The sequence below is a fragment of the Procambarus clarkii genome, chromosome 17 (genome assembly GCF_040958095.1).
Source record: "Procambarus clarkii isolate CNS0578487 chromosome 17, FALCON_Pclarkii_2.0, whole genome shotgun sequence".
NCBI classification, from domain to species: domain Eukaryota; kingdom Metazoa; phylum Arthropoda; class Malacostraca; order Decapoda; family Cambaridae; genus Procambarus; species Procambarus clarkii.
Genome location: NC_091166.1, coordinates 42,797,200 through 42,813,523, shown reverse-complemented (window position 1 = coordinate 42,813,523; position 16,324 = coordinate 42,797,200). Strand labels below are relative to the sequence as shown.

Below are 16,324 nucleotides of genomic sequence, written 5' to 3'. Positions count from 1 at the left end.
TTACTTGTTTAACCTAGCTAGTAACAAGGACCTAAGCCGACCGCTCATGGCTCGAAAAAGAAAACTTGGTAAACACCTTCGAAGGATAGGTGATCAATCAGGCTGTCGGACCGCGAGCAGCGGCATCTAATGGCCTGGTTGACCAGACCACCAATCCAGAGATCTGGTCAGAGACAGCGCCGCGGGGACATTGATCCCCGGCACCATCACAAGGTAGATGCCTACCTCAACCGTTCTAATAAGCTATTCATTACTTAAATCTCATAAAGATTATCTCTCATATAGTGTTTTTAACATCAGCGAACAAGTGCCTTTATCTTCATTATGGCTGAGAACTCTCAGGTGGAATGATGCATTGCGGCTTTGTGCATCGTTTTACCCTAATTTATAGTGTGTTTTGGTATTTTAATTTGGCTACTAATATACTAATACCGGTGTGTGTGTGTGTGTGTGTGTGTGTGTGTGTGTGTGTGTGTGTGTGTGTGTGTGTGTGTGTGTGTGTGTGTGTGTGTGTGTGTGTGTGTGTGTGTGTGTGTGTGTGTGTGTGTGTGTGTGTGTGAATACGTCGTGTAGTGTGGCCTCAATTACACCTCATTCGGATAGTTGACTATTTACCAGTATCATCTTATCTATAATCCTTACCTCTTATCTCTCTTCCTCTTCCTCCTCCTCCTCCTCCTCCTCTTCTTGACATTCACTGTTCCGTTACTCGTCTATAGCTTAGCACGCTGAAAATTAATTTTTTTTCCAGACTGAACAACATAACGATCATCCCAATCTATGTAATGAGACACACAATAATATTTACATTAAATAGCTGTTTCACTCACCCAAAAAAAATAGCTTTTTTTTTGAGTGAACGCTGGATGAGTTGCGATTTAGTTTGCTCTTTTATTTAATTCGTGTTAATGCTAATTTGTTGAAGTGTTTCGTGTGATTTTTCATGGGTGATTGGGTTGGTGTTAGTGTAGTGTGTTATGGTTGTAGGTGGTGTATAATGTGCTATGGTTGAAAGGGGTGTACAGTATTGTTATGGTTGTAGACGTAGCGTGTTACGGTTGTAGGTTGTGTTTGTGGTGTATTGTGTCATAGTAACAGGTGGTGTATTGTGTGATAATAATATTTCTGGATGTATTGACTGGTTTACATTAAAATGCATTTAGAAACTTCAATTTTTGGGTTTACTGCATTTACCTCAATATATTGTAAACAAAATATTGACGACTTTAGACCTCGTGTTTACTAAACGTAGACAAATATTCAACTGAAACTGTATAATATTCAAGTCAAATTATCACTGCAGCAACGTGTACAGACCTAATCATCTATGCCTTTTACAGTCGCACGGAAGTTGTTGTTCCATTTCAAACCCTCTGAATGTGTCGTTCATACAAGGTAGTTAATGACCTTCACTACGTAGCTCTATAATGTGTGAATAGTACATTATACCGAGCTACTGAATGAAGAAAATTGTTGGATCTTTCCAGTGTTCTACACTTAATTATAATGTTTTCTTTATATATATATATATATATATATATATATATATATATATATATATATATATATATATATATATATATATAAATATAATATATATATATTGGTAGATGAACTAGGTCATAAGTTTACTACTGACACGAGTGTTTTAAAATAGAATATAAACTTGCCTCTATAATTGAATTCTGTTAACTAGAATGGCTAAAGCTTTCTTTATTGCTGAGTGTGGCTTCAATATTATCATTATCATTATCATTATCATTATTACTTCTACTACTTCTACCACTAGCTGCTATCACCAACCACTATTATCAACCACCACCACCAACCAGTCCGGCTGCCAAACACCTTCCTCAACTTTGTACATTACCGACGCTACCAACATCGAAAACAATTCAATGGAACCAAGAGAAATTAGGGCTGGTCAGTCTAGGAATGCGCGAAATTCATCAACACGAGAGAATAGAGAACCTAAACTGCGGTCTTGCAAAGCCAATGAGAATCACTCAGTAAATTCAAGAAGCACAAAGGAAACATGTTCGGCAGACCATTCGATACCTTTTTTGACTGCCAATGTCAACATTTAAATTGTTTGCCCTAAGTCGGCTACTGTGTGTGTGTGTGTGTGTGTGTGTGTGTGTGTGTGTGTGTGTGTGTGTGTGTGTGTGTGTGTGTGTGTGTGTGTGTGTGTGTGTGTGTGAGTGTGTGTGTGTGAGGGGGGGGGGTTAATGTAGTACATATATGCATAGTTCCTCCGCGTATTACCGGGGTGTATGTGTTTAAACAGTACTGCATTACGATTGTATATGTGAGAATAAACATAACATCATACTAATATAATGTTGTATCCACATACCTCGCGGTCATGACAACGTCCAATAGTTTTTTTCTGGAGGGGGCGGTTTAAGGGGGGGAGGTAAACCTTTTCGGTATACCATCACAAGTACATCACCAAACGTAATTGTACCCGACCGTGTGGAACAGTAAATAATACGAACCAATGTTATATACAGCTGATATATTCGGCTTCGAGAGTATGTAAGTCGATCTTGTTGGGTCACGGTGCTGCTGCTGCTGCTGCTGCTGTTGCTGCTGCTTCTACATGCATGGTACCAAGCGCCGATTGTAAGGCATCTTTCCTACTGGAGGTTCTGAGGTAGCTTTCCCCCTGCGTGTTCTAGACAATTTTAGGTTGGGCGTTAACAGCCTTAGCGAAGTCTTGGGTAATTTCGTGTGACGAAGACGACGTTAATTAGCCGGGAAAATGTTTGAAGACGAACTGAGGGAGATGAGGAAATGTTTTAATCTCTTGTTGGGGAATTATCTTTTTTATCTTTGTATTTTTTTTAACCTTTGCAGGAGGAGATCCTTTATGATACCGAGTCATGAACCTGTGTTAAATTTTCACGACGTGGACGCTTTGATCGTTATGGTGACACTTTGATCGTGATCATTATGAAGACACATTGATCAATAAAGGTGATAGAGTGCTTCACCAATTACAAAAAAAACACTAATTAGTCTGGTAGATGACTTGGTATAACGCACGAGCGTTAATGGTCTAGAGAGTGTTAAACCAGTCTCTCTTCTCCTCCTGAGAATGACAGATTGATGCAACTTAACTATGTCTGAACTTGACTATTTGCGAACTTGACGGTGTGTACTGTGTATTCTTATCTACTTGAGCTTGTGGGGGGGTTGAGCTTCGGTTCTTTGGTCCCGAACTTGAGTATGTGTGAACTTGAACATGTATGAACTTGACTGTGAACTTGGCAAGACGTACAAGAACGTACCGTCGTATACTTCGATGACACTAAGAGTATTTTAAGGCTTTAGCTATCTTGAACATTGTTGATTGTGGTTATAGCTTGTATAGGTTTCCTAGTGTTCTCAATGTGTTTGTTAGTAGCTCTGAGGCTGTTTTAGAGGGAAATATTGGACAATATTTTATTAATGACTTTGTATTGATTCATAATGTATCACCACATCAGCCATTTCATTAATGGAACACGGAGTCATCATAATAAAAATGGGAACTCTCAATAACTTATAAATCCAGTAAGAAATTGATAAACATATAAAATCTTGATTCATGATAAGTCAATTTGTTGACTAAATGGACCCATGATTGGGGCAGTTTAATTCAGACATTTATCTCATGAAGTCATAACTACCTTCCTGAAGGGGGAAACATACGTTATATTCAGCTGTCCCTTTATCAACAAAAATCCCTTCCAGATACCGTAATACAGTGAGCATTGTTTTGTGTTGCAGCTTGCCGTAGGAAACCCGAATCATGCCTGATGCCTAATGGTTAGTACTGACTATCCGTGTATATATCTCACTCTGGCTTGACCCAACTTTATGTATATTATACCGTCAAACCTCAGTGATTCAATGTCGTGATTTTTGTACTCATCGGCTTGTCATTCATGATCGGTTTAATAACCGGGAAAACTTTTTTGTTTTTCTTTTAAAGAGACGAGTTAAACACAAATGAATTCAGGAGGTTGACCGTATTTGTTACATAGGTGTGAGTGGACTAAGGCTGTGATGTATTGTGTTCTGCTCTTACTAACCAGCGCTCCTCTCGCCTCACTAGCTATGTAAGGTACACAGTCAACCACAGCAAACATTTCCATGGTTGTCATTTGCTGCCAAGGTGTTTAGCAATAAGGGAAAGCATTTATAGTGTGCCATTTACTTTGGGTTATGTAGAGCTTGTGTACTAAACACATGGTGTAAAGAGTAAATCCACAACTATGTAGCTTCATTAAAATTTATACGATCGACAATTATTGTTGTACCACAGTTACCAATGTCTGTTGCTAGCCAGTACCTACAGTGAGGTTATTGTGACCACTTCCTCCAAGAAAAACTACTGAGAAACACATGCTTGCTCCTATTAAAGATACCGTTAAGGCTTGCTCCTGAATACCTTGTTCCACTGAGAAGTTTAGCCGCGCTTCACTCCCTCATGGAGTCGGTGGAGGGTGCTGGCAGCTCTGGCAGTTGGGACCATATGGCGACAGGTCTCCGCTCAGCGTCCGTCTAACCATCACCAGGCGAAGTGTTATTAACGTTCATGCAAACTCGTAAATCCATCACAATATCAGTACCGTATCACGATATCCCCCCCGTGGACAGCGTTGTATACGTGCATGCCAGGTCGTAACACGCTTCCAGGTCGTAACTTCCACATCAGCTGATTTCTGTTTTCATTTTCGCGTTCATGTTTTAATACAAGGGTTATTATTTCCGACGTTGACGTCACGCCTCGTCGAAAACGCATCCCCGATACATCAGATCATATGAATTTTTTATTATATACTATTTTACTCATATATCTTAGCATCTGGCTGTCCAGTAATTGGATATAATGGTTAATAAAATAGCAAGCATATGGTTGATCGTTAGTGTATATAACCAGGAAACGTGGTCCTTATGGAACGGGATGAGTCATGGCAAGCGTTACACGGTTCTCACCCTAACAACAGTTACGTTTAAGGCGTATTTTACATTGTAGTGAAAAGATGATTCACCTAATCCATGTAGATACGAGAAAATTGGTTAAAACACTGTTTATTTACATACGCGTATCACACACAACGACATAAATCGTTAGACTCGTTTTAAACGCATTGCTCAACTTATTAATATCAACAGTTTCTCTTGGTGTAGTTAAAGAACACAATTCTACCATTGTGTTGCAGATGGCAGAGCACATCAACACGCTGTGTGTTTCTAGCAGTGTTCACAATAATAAATAGCTTAGCGTTGTAGCCCACCCCATGATGGGGTCCGGAGCTGGAGATATATATTCACTTCAATAAACAGAAGCGAACTAAAGGGTAATGAAAGAAACGGGACTATAACAACAGTCTGTTGAGCGCGATGACATTGCATTTTGCCTATCATCATCTGCAAGTGTATACACACACCCACACTACACTGCCTCGCCTCCACCCACACACTGCCTCGCCCCCCACCCACACACTGCCTCGCCCCCCACCCACACACTGCCTCGCCTCCACCCACACACTGCCTCGCTCCCCACCCACACTGCCTCGCCCCCCACCCCACACACTGCCTCGCCCCCCACCCACACACTGTCTCGCCCCCCACCCACACTGCCTCGACCCCACCCACACACACCCACACTACACTGCCTCGCCTCCGCCCACACACTGCCTCGCCCCCCACCCACACTGCCTCGGCCCCACCCACACACACACCCACACTACCCTCGCCCCCACCCACACACTGCCTCACCCCCCCCCACCCACACTGCCTCGGTCCCACCCACACACACCCACACTACCCTCGTTCCCACCCACACTGCCTCGACCCCACCCACACTGCACTGCCTCGCCTCCACCCACACTACCCTCACCCCCACCCACACACTGTCTCGCCCCCACCCACACTGCCTCGACCCCACCCACACACACCCACACTGCCTCGACCCCACCCACACTGCCTCGACCCCACCCACACTGCCTCGACCCCACCCACACACACCCACACTGCCTCGACCCCACCCACACTGCATCGGCCCCACCCACACACACACCCACACTGCACTGCCTCGCCTCCACCCACACACATCCACACTGATTCGCCCCCCGCATACACACATCCACACTGCCTCGCCCCCCACCCACACATACCCACACTACCCTCGGCCCCACCCACACACACCCACACTACCCTCGCCCTCATCCACACACACCCACACTACCCTCGCCTTCATCCACACATACCCACACTACCCTCGGCCCCACCCACACATACCCACACTACCCTCGGCCCCACCCACACACACCCACACTACCCTCGCCCTCATCCACACACACCCACACTACACTGCCTCACCCCAACCCACATACACACACACACACACACACACACACACACACACACACAGCCTCGCCCCCACCTACACACACCCACACTGCCTCGCCCCCACCCACACACACCCACACTGCCTCGCCCCCACCTACACACACCCACACTGCCTCACCCCCACCCACACACACCCACACTGCCTCACCCCCACCCACACACACCCACACTGCCTCACCCCCACCCACATACACACACACACACACACTGCCTCGCTCCCACCCACACACACCCACACTGTCTCACCCCCACCCACACACACCCACGCTGCCTCGCCCCCACCCACACACACCCACACTGCCTCACCCCCACCCGCACACACCCACACTGCCTCACCCCCACCCACACACACCCACACTGCCTCGACCCCACCCACACACCATGGCCCACCACACAATACCACACCCCATCATACGATTGACACACTGTATCCAACCTCAAAGCCTTACGAAGCTTTGCGTTTCTCCCCATCACTGTGCTTCACTAGTCTCGTGCTTACTCCATCTATATTTCTTAGCAAATATTAGTGCTTCTAACAGCCTTAGTTACTTATGTAATCGTAGTGCCTCGTCCTATTTTATTGTCTTTCCGTCTTTGTACCCAATTTCAAAACCTTGTCTCATAAATAGGATTTCTCAATTTTAATAGTCTAATAAATCTCTAAAAATGGTTATCAAATCATTGGGCTTGATCAATATCAGTGATGTATGTAATCACAGCGATTGCTTCTAATCTTATTATCTTATCTAAACTTTAGATAAATTTAGTGCTTTATTTAATCACAGTGCTTTTTCAATCTATTCCTTTTCAGCATCTATCCTCCGTGTCCTCTCTATCTTGTGACAAGCTGTATTTTGATACAGCTTGTATATATATTATGTACTCACCTAGTTGTGTCTGCAGGATCGAGCATTGACTCTTGGATCCCGCCTAAATCCCGTGTGTGTGTGTGTGTGTGTGTGTGTGTGTGTGTGTGTGTGTGTGTGTGTGTGTGTGTGTGTGTGTGTGTGTGTGTGTGTGTGGTGAAAATCATTTTACTTTTCAGTATAATCCAATTTCAGTGATAGCTCTGAATCTCACACAGTCCAATTGCTACTCTTACATTCCTGTTACTGCAGTACGTCTCAGTAGACCTGCTACCACCATCTCAGAACTATCACAACCCCGAACACTATCACGAACTGTATTAGCCCAATTTAGCGAATATAGCTTCCATTTCAACGTCCTCCCCCAGTTTCAATACCATTTCAGTCGTATCTGACGTGGAGTTATCCTTCGACATCTTTACTTCCCTTTGTGTGACCAACTTTTCAAAACGCCCTCAGGTCGCCCGTGTAAAGGTTTTAATATTTGACTGTGTAATAGACTTCACAATCTGACGAAGAGGAACAAGTATCCCGATGCGAGTTTCAAGTGAGGGTTCTAGATTGGTTATGGCAGGGTAGAGAGTATGGTGGATTACTGAAGGGTGGTGAAGTTGGTGTATCTTCTTAGTGGAGTGTAGAGGGCTGGTGGATTTGTTTAGCTCATAGTTTAGTTTAGGAACTGGTGGATTTGTTTGCTCTTGATAAAAATGTTCAGGACTTACATGATTTTTTCATTCTTTGTGGATTTTTTATCGTGGATTTGTTGTTTCTAGAGGCTAGTGAATTTATTTGTTTGTGTTGGAGTGTGGAGGCTGATGGAGCTGCTATTGTAGCGAAGGGTGGAAGATGGTAGGTTCATTCTTACGTTGAAAATTTTGATACTGGTGGATTTGTACGTCTTAGTAGTATTCACACTATTAGATGTGCCCGTCTCGCTCGGCGGAATCTTTTCCCTCTCTTGGACATAATAATGATCATCATTTAAAACTAAACTTTCTGCAAGCATACTAGACAGCACTAATGTTACCTGTCAGTCAAGTGAATGTTATTGACCACATCTATGGTGCAGACGTGGATCTTGAGCGTCTCCCGTCGCAATAACGGGCGAAGCCCACCTGTTGGAAGCTGCGAAGAACACACTCACGCCCTCGAATCATCTGGTTGTCATCTTCAAGTATTTAAAGTGTTCTTTGAGAATGTATGTCCTCCAGTATTTCTCTAAAATATTGGAGCATTTACAAGAACGGCATTTACCCGGCCATTTACAAGAATGCCCGGGTTTTCTTGTAAATGTTATTAAATACGCTTTTAATAATAACACGAAAATGTTGCAGTATAACTGCACTTTCCACTTTTCAAAGCATAAAGAAGCATATAAATTTAAAAAACAAAAAAGCAACACCATCTTCACCAGAATATAAAGAATCGAGTGTTTTTTCCCCTTTCCAACACTTCGATTTTAAATCCTGATTGCAATTCATTATCATTTATAATTTGAGTCGCTCTGGAATACTTGATTGCGATTATGTTGTGACCAAATCCTCCTTCCCCCCTCACTGCCAAATTTCCAACAGCGTCTCTCGCTCTCTCTGCTTCTCTCTCCCTCCCTCTTCCTCCGCCACTACTCCATCACTCTAGTCTCCCCCTCTCTTTCCATATCTCGGATTCAGATTTCTGTTCCTATCTTTTAGATTCAACTTCCCTTCCCCGACCCCATCTCGGCTCCCCACGGCCTTTTGCCTTCAATTCACCTCTCTCTCTCTCTCTCTCTCTCTCTCTCTCTCTCTCTCTCTCTCTCTCTCTCTCTCTCTCTCTCTCTCTCTCTCTCTCTCTCTCTCTCTCTCTCTCTCTCTCTTTCTCCCTCCCCCCAACAGACCTAACTCCCTTTTTCTCTCCTCATCACCAGATCAACCCTATCCTCTCCCCAAGCGCCATCTCCCTTCCCTCTATCTAGCCCGCAATTCTCTCAAAATCTTTTCACCTTTCACTTTAATTCCCCGGGAGAACAGAGGAGACACATGAAACAACGCAATTTGGTTGTTAAAAGCGAATTTTTGGCAAAACTTGGACGATTCTGGGGAGTAGTATCTGCCGGTGATGTGACACCGAGTTAGGTTATCTTGTTCTTTTCGGCACGGGATGTGACACGCCAGGCAAGATATCATGGATTTTTGCTAATTATACGACACTAAAGCCACTCATACACACACTCCGCTCAGGAAGAATTCCAGATGGGCACAAATAACCGTGACACATATTTCAGGGAAACTATGGGAATAAATCTATTAAAAGTTGGCTAATTCCGTGGCTCGGGGAACACAAATTGAGGACTCTAATATATTTACGCTAAGGTATTGGCGGCGAGGGTACCCTCCCCCCCCCCACCCCTTACCCAACAATGGACTTTTAATGGCTGTCACAAATACTTCACTGGGAAAAGTTGGTGCCCAAGGAAAAATTGTCGGTATTTGTGAAGCCGAAAAAAAAAAATTAGTTTTCGTTTTTTCGGTCAGAAGCTGGACTTGGTCAGAAGCTGGACTTGGCGTAATGATGCTGTTGTCCAAGGTCCGTCAAGTCGCTAACTTTTCACTGAAAATAAATTTCGGAGTGAGATTTTGCTGGTGTTCGTTTCTATACTGCGCTGCTTTCCTGAAGGTGATCATTAGACGTGAGCACCACTACTGGAATAACACATTATTCATTCCATTACGAGATAGTAATTGTGACAAGGTTTGTAACTGTACTTGGTGGATATAAATAGGAGCTGCCTCGTATGGGCCAATAGGCTATCTGTAGGTACTGTCATTCTTATATTCCTTACTTACGATGTTGTTTACGATCGCAAGTGGAGGCAACAGCGACTTACAGGGACCCTCAGTGATGATCGATCACCCTACAGGTATGGCATTCACCCATGGCCTCTACTGTCTTGACACTAATGTTTAGTTTTTTGTCCCGACCTGACTGACTGATGTAAGCCACCCAAGAGGTGGCATGGGCATGAATAGCCCGTAAGGTTCCGACCTGGATGCTGCAGCCCTGATAAACTGCTTACGTTACTGATGGCGAGATGGTTGTACGGGGAGACGAGCATGTAGGAGAACGTGATGTGGTTATCTTGAGGTTATCTTGAGATGATTTCGGGGCTTAGCGTTTCCGCGGCCCGGTCCTCGACCAGGCCTCCTTTTTTTATAGACACCCCCAGGAAGCAGGCCGTAGTAGCTGTCTAAATCCCAAGTACCTATTTACTGCTAGGTAACAGGGGCATCAGGGTGAAATAAACTGCCCATTTGCAGATGAGGAGTCACAATAACGTGGCTAAAAAATATTGACCAAACCACACACTAGAAAGTGAAGAGACAACGACGTTTCGGTCCGTGCTGGACCATTATTGTGTTTCCGCCTCCACCGGGGATCGAACCCGGAACCTCAGGACTACGAATCCGAAGCGCTGTCCACTCAGCTGTCAGGGCCCCGTACTGTCCGCCCCATTCATGTTTTCAAGTTAAAAATAACATTACTGTAAATATTTGAGTTTGGTTTCATTTACATGGGTCGAAATTTGTGGTTTACAAAGAGGAAATATTTAGTTGTGGTTTAGATAGTAGAAAATTGTGGTGGCAGTTTATATGGGTGTTAAGTTTGGAGACCTTGGAGAGTATGGTTTATGTGGTCCATGTTAAAGGTTGTTTGTGGTTGAAACTAGTGGCTCTGGTGTATATAGCTGAAGTTACAGTTCAATTTTATGGGACTGAAGTTATGGTTGCGATTTATGTGGTTAAAGTTAGCATTTGTGGTCCATGTGATTGAAGTTAGTGATTGTGGAAGTTCCTGGGTATGATATATCAATGATCAATGGGGATCAATGGTTGTGATTATAAGAGGAAGCTACTACTAAATACGACAAAAACTGTTTGTAGTCAATTCCTCCTTTCATTTTCATTCACCGGTTGCCTTCCCCCTATTCCCATTCTTATGACCTTGCACTTATCTCGATTGATATCCAGTAACCATCATCCCGACCATGCTTACAAATTATATAAAGCTTCCTGGGACGTCCTGAAGTCCTGATCCTCTTTTAAGGGGATCTTTGTTTACTTAGGCGGTGCCAGCAATGGCGAGATCGTTTATACTAGGAATACATAGAACTGATCATTGAAGGACTCTACAATGATGTTTCCTCTCTATTACTTTCTGTTTGCTATTTGTTATGTGGCTTCCTACCCAATTAGTCACGCCAACACTAGTCACTCCGGCTTGCTTCTTTACCTGGTTCAGGAGCTTCTTACGTGGGACAATGTTTAATGCTTTCTGGTAATCTTTCAGATAGTTATTATACCGTGGAACTCAACAGGTTTGGCAAGCATCTCGCAGGCACGCACGCACCCACACACACTCACACACACGATACAACACAGTGTTGTAATTAACTCAACAGTAACACTACTAATACTAGAAGCCGACAATCTGAAACATAATAAAAGCGAATTAAGGGAACTTTCCAACGGAAACACGGCAGCCTTTACGTTTTTTATATGGAACTCTGTGATGTCAAATTATAATAAATACGATATCTTTACAGCTGATCTCCCTCCAACACTCAGCCTCCCTCCCTCCAACACTGAGCCTCCTTCCCTCCAACACTCAGCCTCCCTCCCTCCAACACACAGCCTCCTTCCCTCCAACACACAGCCTCCCTCCCTCCAACACTGAGCCTCCCTCCCTCCAACACTCAGCCTCCTTCCCGTCCACTAAGCTCCCTCCTGTAATCAGTGATTCACTTTCTGGTTCATTAATGTCATTCACTCCAATACCTGTACCCTGGAGAGTGCAACACACACTCATAACCAGTGTCTATGTGCCAACAAATATATACATTTGCACTTATATATGTGAGTTTGTGCAAGTATAATCATTATTGTCGATTTATTCAATGATGATACGTAAAGAAACATTTGTGTAAATGTGTAAATATGTGAATATTATATATATACATGCTTAGAAATATTGTCATGTACTCACAAACCACACGCCCAACCACTTGGGCTGGACGGTAGAGCGACGGTCTCGCTTCATGCAGGTCGGCGTTCAATCCCCGACCGTACAAGTGGTTGGGCACCATTCTTTTCCCCCCGTCCCATCCCAAATCCTTATCCTGATTTATTCCAAGTGCTATATAGTCCTCATGGCTTGGCGCTTTCCCCCTGATAATTCCCTCCCTCACAAACCACAATATATAAGCGCAAAATACCGCTTTATAATTGATATATCAACTCTGTGCTCACAAAGTCCACCCGGCACACGTAAGACATACAATAACACCAACTCACACACGCATTGGCCCTTGTCGTTACATATTTACAATGACCATTCAAAATGGTCCTCAGGCAAAGGTCCCTTAGATGACTCGTGTCACAATGTACTCGGAGGCCTCTCTTTTTAATAATGGTTCAAGTGCCTAGTTAATTCACTTTAAGTCCTAGTTAATGCACTCACAAAGGCAAACAAATGCCTCTTAATGCCATTATACACTTAGAGGCATACTATGCACCATATACCACAATGTAATTAGAGGGTTCTCACTGTACTCAAGGGATCCCTTAAGTCCCTCAAAAATGCACTTGAAGACCTAACAAACGACAGAAATCACTCAAAATGCCTTCGGGGTAAAAAATTACGGTGGTTAAGGGGAAACTAAAACTACCGCTATATTGACGCTTCCAGTGACTAACGATTAGTGGCTCCGGTAGATTATGTGGTCACCAAGGTTTTGACGGTTCTTGATAGGCGAAACCGCTTCATATGTTACGGAGTGGTAACCTAGAGAACAGTGACGGCCAGCTAGTCATGTGCCCCGCGTCTCCTGACTAAACTGATGGAGCACCTCCATCCTCTAAAAATTCGTAAAAAATGTAAACAAATGTGTGTGTGATTAGTTTTTTTTTTTTTACACCAGAAGCTGGTCTGTGCACCGATGTTGTATACAAGAATATGGAAGAGTGGAAGGGCGGAATGGGTGGTGGTGGTGGAGTGAGGGGCGTCGAAGTGGCGGGGGAGGAATTAGGGGGATGGAAAAAGTGGAGTTTTTTGGGGGGGAGTGGGTGGGTGGGAAGGAAAGAGGATGAAGAGGCACAGGCGAAGGGAAAAAGTTTCGAAATGGGAGATATAATATGAGTTCCACTTTATAATATCAGTTGTGATAGGAGACGGGCTGTCCACCTCGCTGACACGATGTGTGTGTGGGTCTTGGCAGCTTAAGCTAAGCTTCCTTTATATTTTTTTTCAGGCAGTTGCAAGTGCACGCAAGGTTCTTCTCGTGTATTTCAGTATATAAGGATGTCTATATATGAATACTGTGTGGCACTCACATATACACACTCAGATGCTTTCACACATCTTCTGATGTTCTGTTTACCGCTCATAATTATTATTATTATTATTATTATTATTATTATTATTAAGAGGAGGAGGAGTTTCTGCTCAGTATTTCATCTAGGAATTATGTATTGTGAGGCCCGGTTTTCATCGAGAGGAGGAGAAAGGCGATGAAGAGTATATTGAGGAGGGGAAGAGATGGGAGGGAGAAGACCTTGCGAGGAAAGGTGATGGAGTTCGTCAGTTCGAATAGAGAGAGAGAACTTGAAAGGGGGGAGGGACAGGTAGAAAGGGGGAAGAGAGAGTGAAGGTTCTCTGGAGAGAAGAAGGGGTGTTAGAGAGAGAGAGAGCGCAGGGAGGAGAAATGAGGGGTGAGTAAGCGTTGTGTGGAAACGAAAGAGAGGGGGGGGTGTTTGGGAGAGAAGGCGCAGGAGAGAGGAGGAAGGGAAGGGAGAGTGTCGGAGGGGGAGGGGAGAAGCCCACCAGGATTAGCGATGTTGCAATGCGGATTTAGTGGAAGGGGGTTTGTTTTGGACTAGGATTAGGAATGAACGAGCGAGAGGAAGGCGGCTTAAGGATAAAAAAAAATAAAGATGGAAGCAGGAGAAAGAGAAGAAGGAGAGAGAAAGATTAAACAGGAAAGAGAGAGAGAGAGAGAGAGAGAGAGAGAGAGAGAGAGAGAGAGAGAGAGAGAGAGAGAGAGAGAGAGAGAGAGAGAGAGAGAGAGAGAGAGAGAGAGAGAGAGAATAAGGTGGGAAAGGCAAGCAGTAGTAATGAAACCTATTGAGATGATAAAATTCTGCACAATAATAATAATAATAATAATAATAATATAAGATTTTTTAATACCTTCAGAAACATTGCTAGCTATATATATATATATATATATATATATATATATATATATATATATATATATATATATATATATATATATATATAATTACAATTCTTGTTACCTGTTGAGGAGTGTGACAAGTGACAAGGTAGGGCAGTCGTGTGGGGATGTCAGGGTAGGGAGGAGGGGGCACTGACACCGTGGCAGGTGAGTGTGGGGGGGGGGGGGGAGGGGTGGTTGACCCCGTGACAGGTGAGGCAGGGAGAAGGAGGGGATACCTTCCTAGTTCACTGGGTCTACGGTGGTGACTCCAGAACCTCTAGTGGGCTGACTCATAATGCGGTTTTGAGGGGAACAGTGCAATACGGTGGAGACAGGAAGGGTGGGGGTGGGATGGGGGTGCGGGAAGTGAGGGAAGGGGACTGGGAAGTGAGGGAAAGGGGGGGGGGGCAGTTGAGGAGGGAGAGGTGCCTTGCGGCCATGGCCACACTTGCGGTGATTATGAGGAATTGCACCGCCAGGGGGGGAATGTCGGTCGACTTTCTCAAGAAATGAATGATTACCACTTGTGACCTCAACACAGTTACCAGCTCCCTCCTAGTTCCCTCCCTACCTCCCTTTCTCCATTCACATTTCCCATTTCGCCCCGTTTTCCATTCATATTTCCACTTACCTCCTTTTCTCAATACCTATTTCCTGTATTGAGAAATTCGTCCCTCCTTGCCTTCTCACTCTCTCATTCCTTTTCCCTCCCACACTATTTCTCCTCTCCCTCTTGTTTCATTCCTATACTTTTCTGTCACCCTTCATGGCTCCCTACCTCCCTTCCTTAACCCATTCCTATCTCCCTACCTCCCCCCTCCCTTCTACCCCTCTCTCACTCTACTGTGCTTTCGTTCCCCTTGCCGTGTGGTATTTCCCCTCTCATTGATATTACCATTTCATCGCAGATTTGTTACTTTTGTCAAGCCGCTGCCCAGGCTGGTCACTTCCCCTAAGTTCCTCTCACTTCCTCTCACCTCTTTCTTTCTACCCAAATTATTCCCTTATTCTCAAACTCCTCTCCTCTTTCACCGGCTCCCCATCCTCCTCCTCATCCATTCTCCGTCTCTCTATTTCTGAGCATTCTTAAGTCTCACTATTCTCGTGTCTTCTCATTGTCGTTTTCTCTCCATTTCCGAGTTTTCTATAATTGATGCTGCCCATTATTTAATCTCTGAGTTTTGGCGTCACCTCATTCATGGGCCTCCACATTTGTGTATCTTCATTCATGGGTTTGGCTACTCGTGAGTCTGTCCATTCAATAGTCTCCTATTTCCTATTATCGCTTTCCTCTTTTACATAATTTATTTTGATAATTGCCATCACAGCCCAAAAGCTCTCTTTCTCCTCATCATACCTCCATTAATACTCTCCCCACCACAACCCATTATTACTCTCCCCACAATAACTCCATTTAGGTTTTCCCACCACCACCTAATTAAGACTTCTCCCTCCCTATTGTGACTCGCAACATACCTCTATTAATATACTACCTACCCATTATTAAGACCCCATTATCAACACTGCCCGTACTCACTCCACTCTATTCTTACCCACAAACCATCCCAGTATCACAACTAGCTTAGTGAGTGCTTCTACATCTCTTCCCCAATATCCCAATATCCTCCCCAAGTTCAACTCCCCGGGGACACTACTCCACTGGCCTATTCCCCCTATCCTCACATACCCTAATCTCCCTCTCATCTTTCCTCGCCTTTCTTTTTTCTCATCTCTTGGAAACTTCAACTACCCCAGATCCATTTCCCTTCCCCACATTTACCCTGCCCTTGCCTCTCTT

At 44.2% G+C, this 16,324-nt stretch overlaps 1 protein-coding gene across 13 annotated transcripts in view; it reads left to right on the top strand.

Annotated features, from left to right (window-relative positions):
• Positions 1 to 16,324, top strand: part of LOC123772554 (homeobox protein, cut) — a 589,385-nt gene that overhangs the window by 440,983 nt on the left and 132,078 nt on the right. For 10 of the 13 annotated variants that reach the window (XM_069325906.1, XM_069325910.1, XM_069325908.1 and 7 more), the window contains one exon: positions 3,775 to 3,813. The exons of the other annotated variants lie outside the window; for them this stretch is intronic. In XM_069325906.1, the coding sequence (XP_069182007.1) occupies positions 3,775 to 3,813 (39 nt within the window). The remainder of the gene's footprint in view (positions 1 to 3,774; positions 3,814 to 16,324) is intronic. 13 annotated transcript variants of the gene reach the window in all.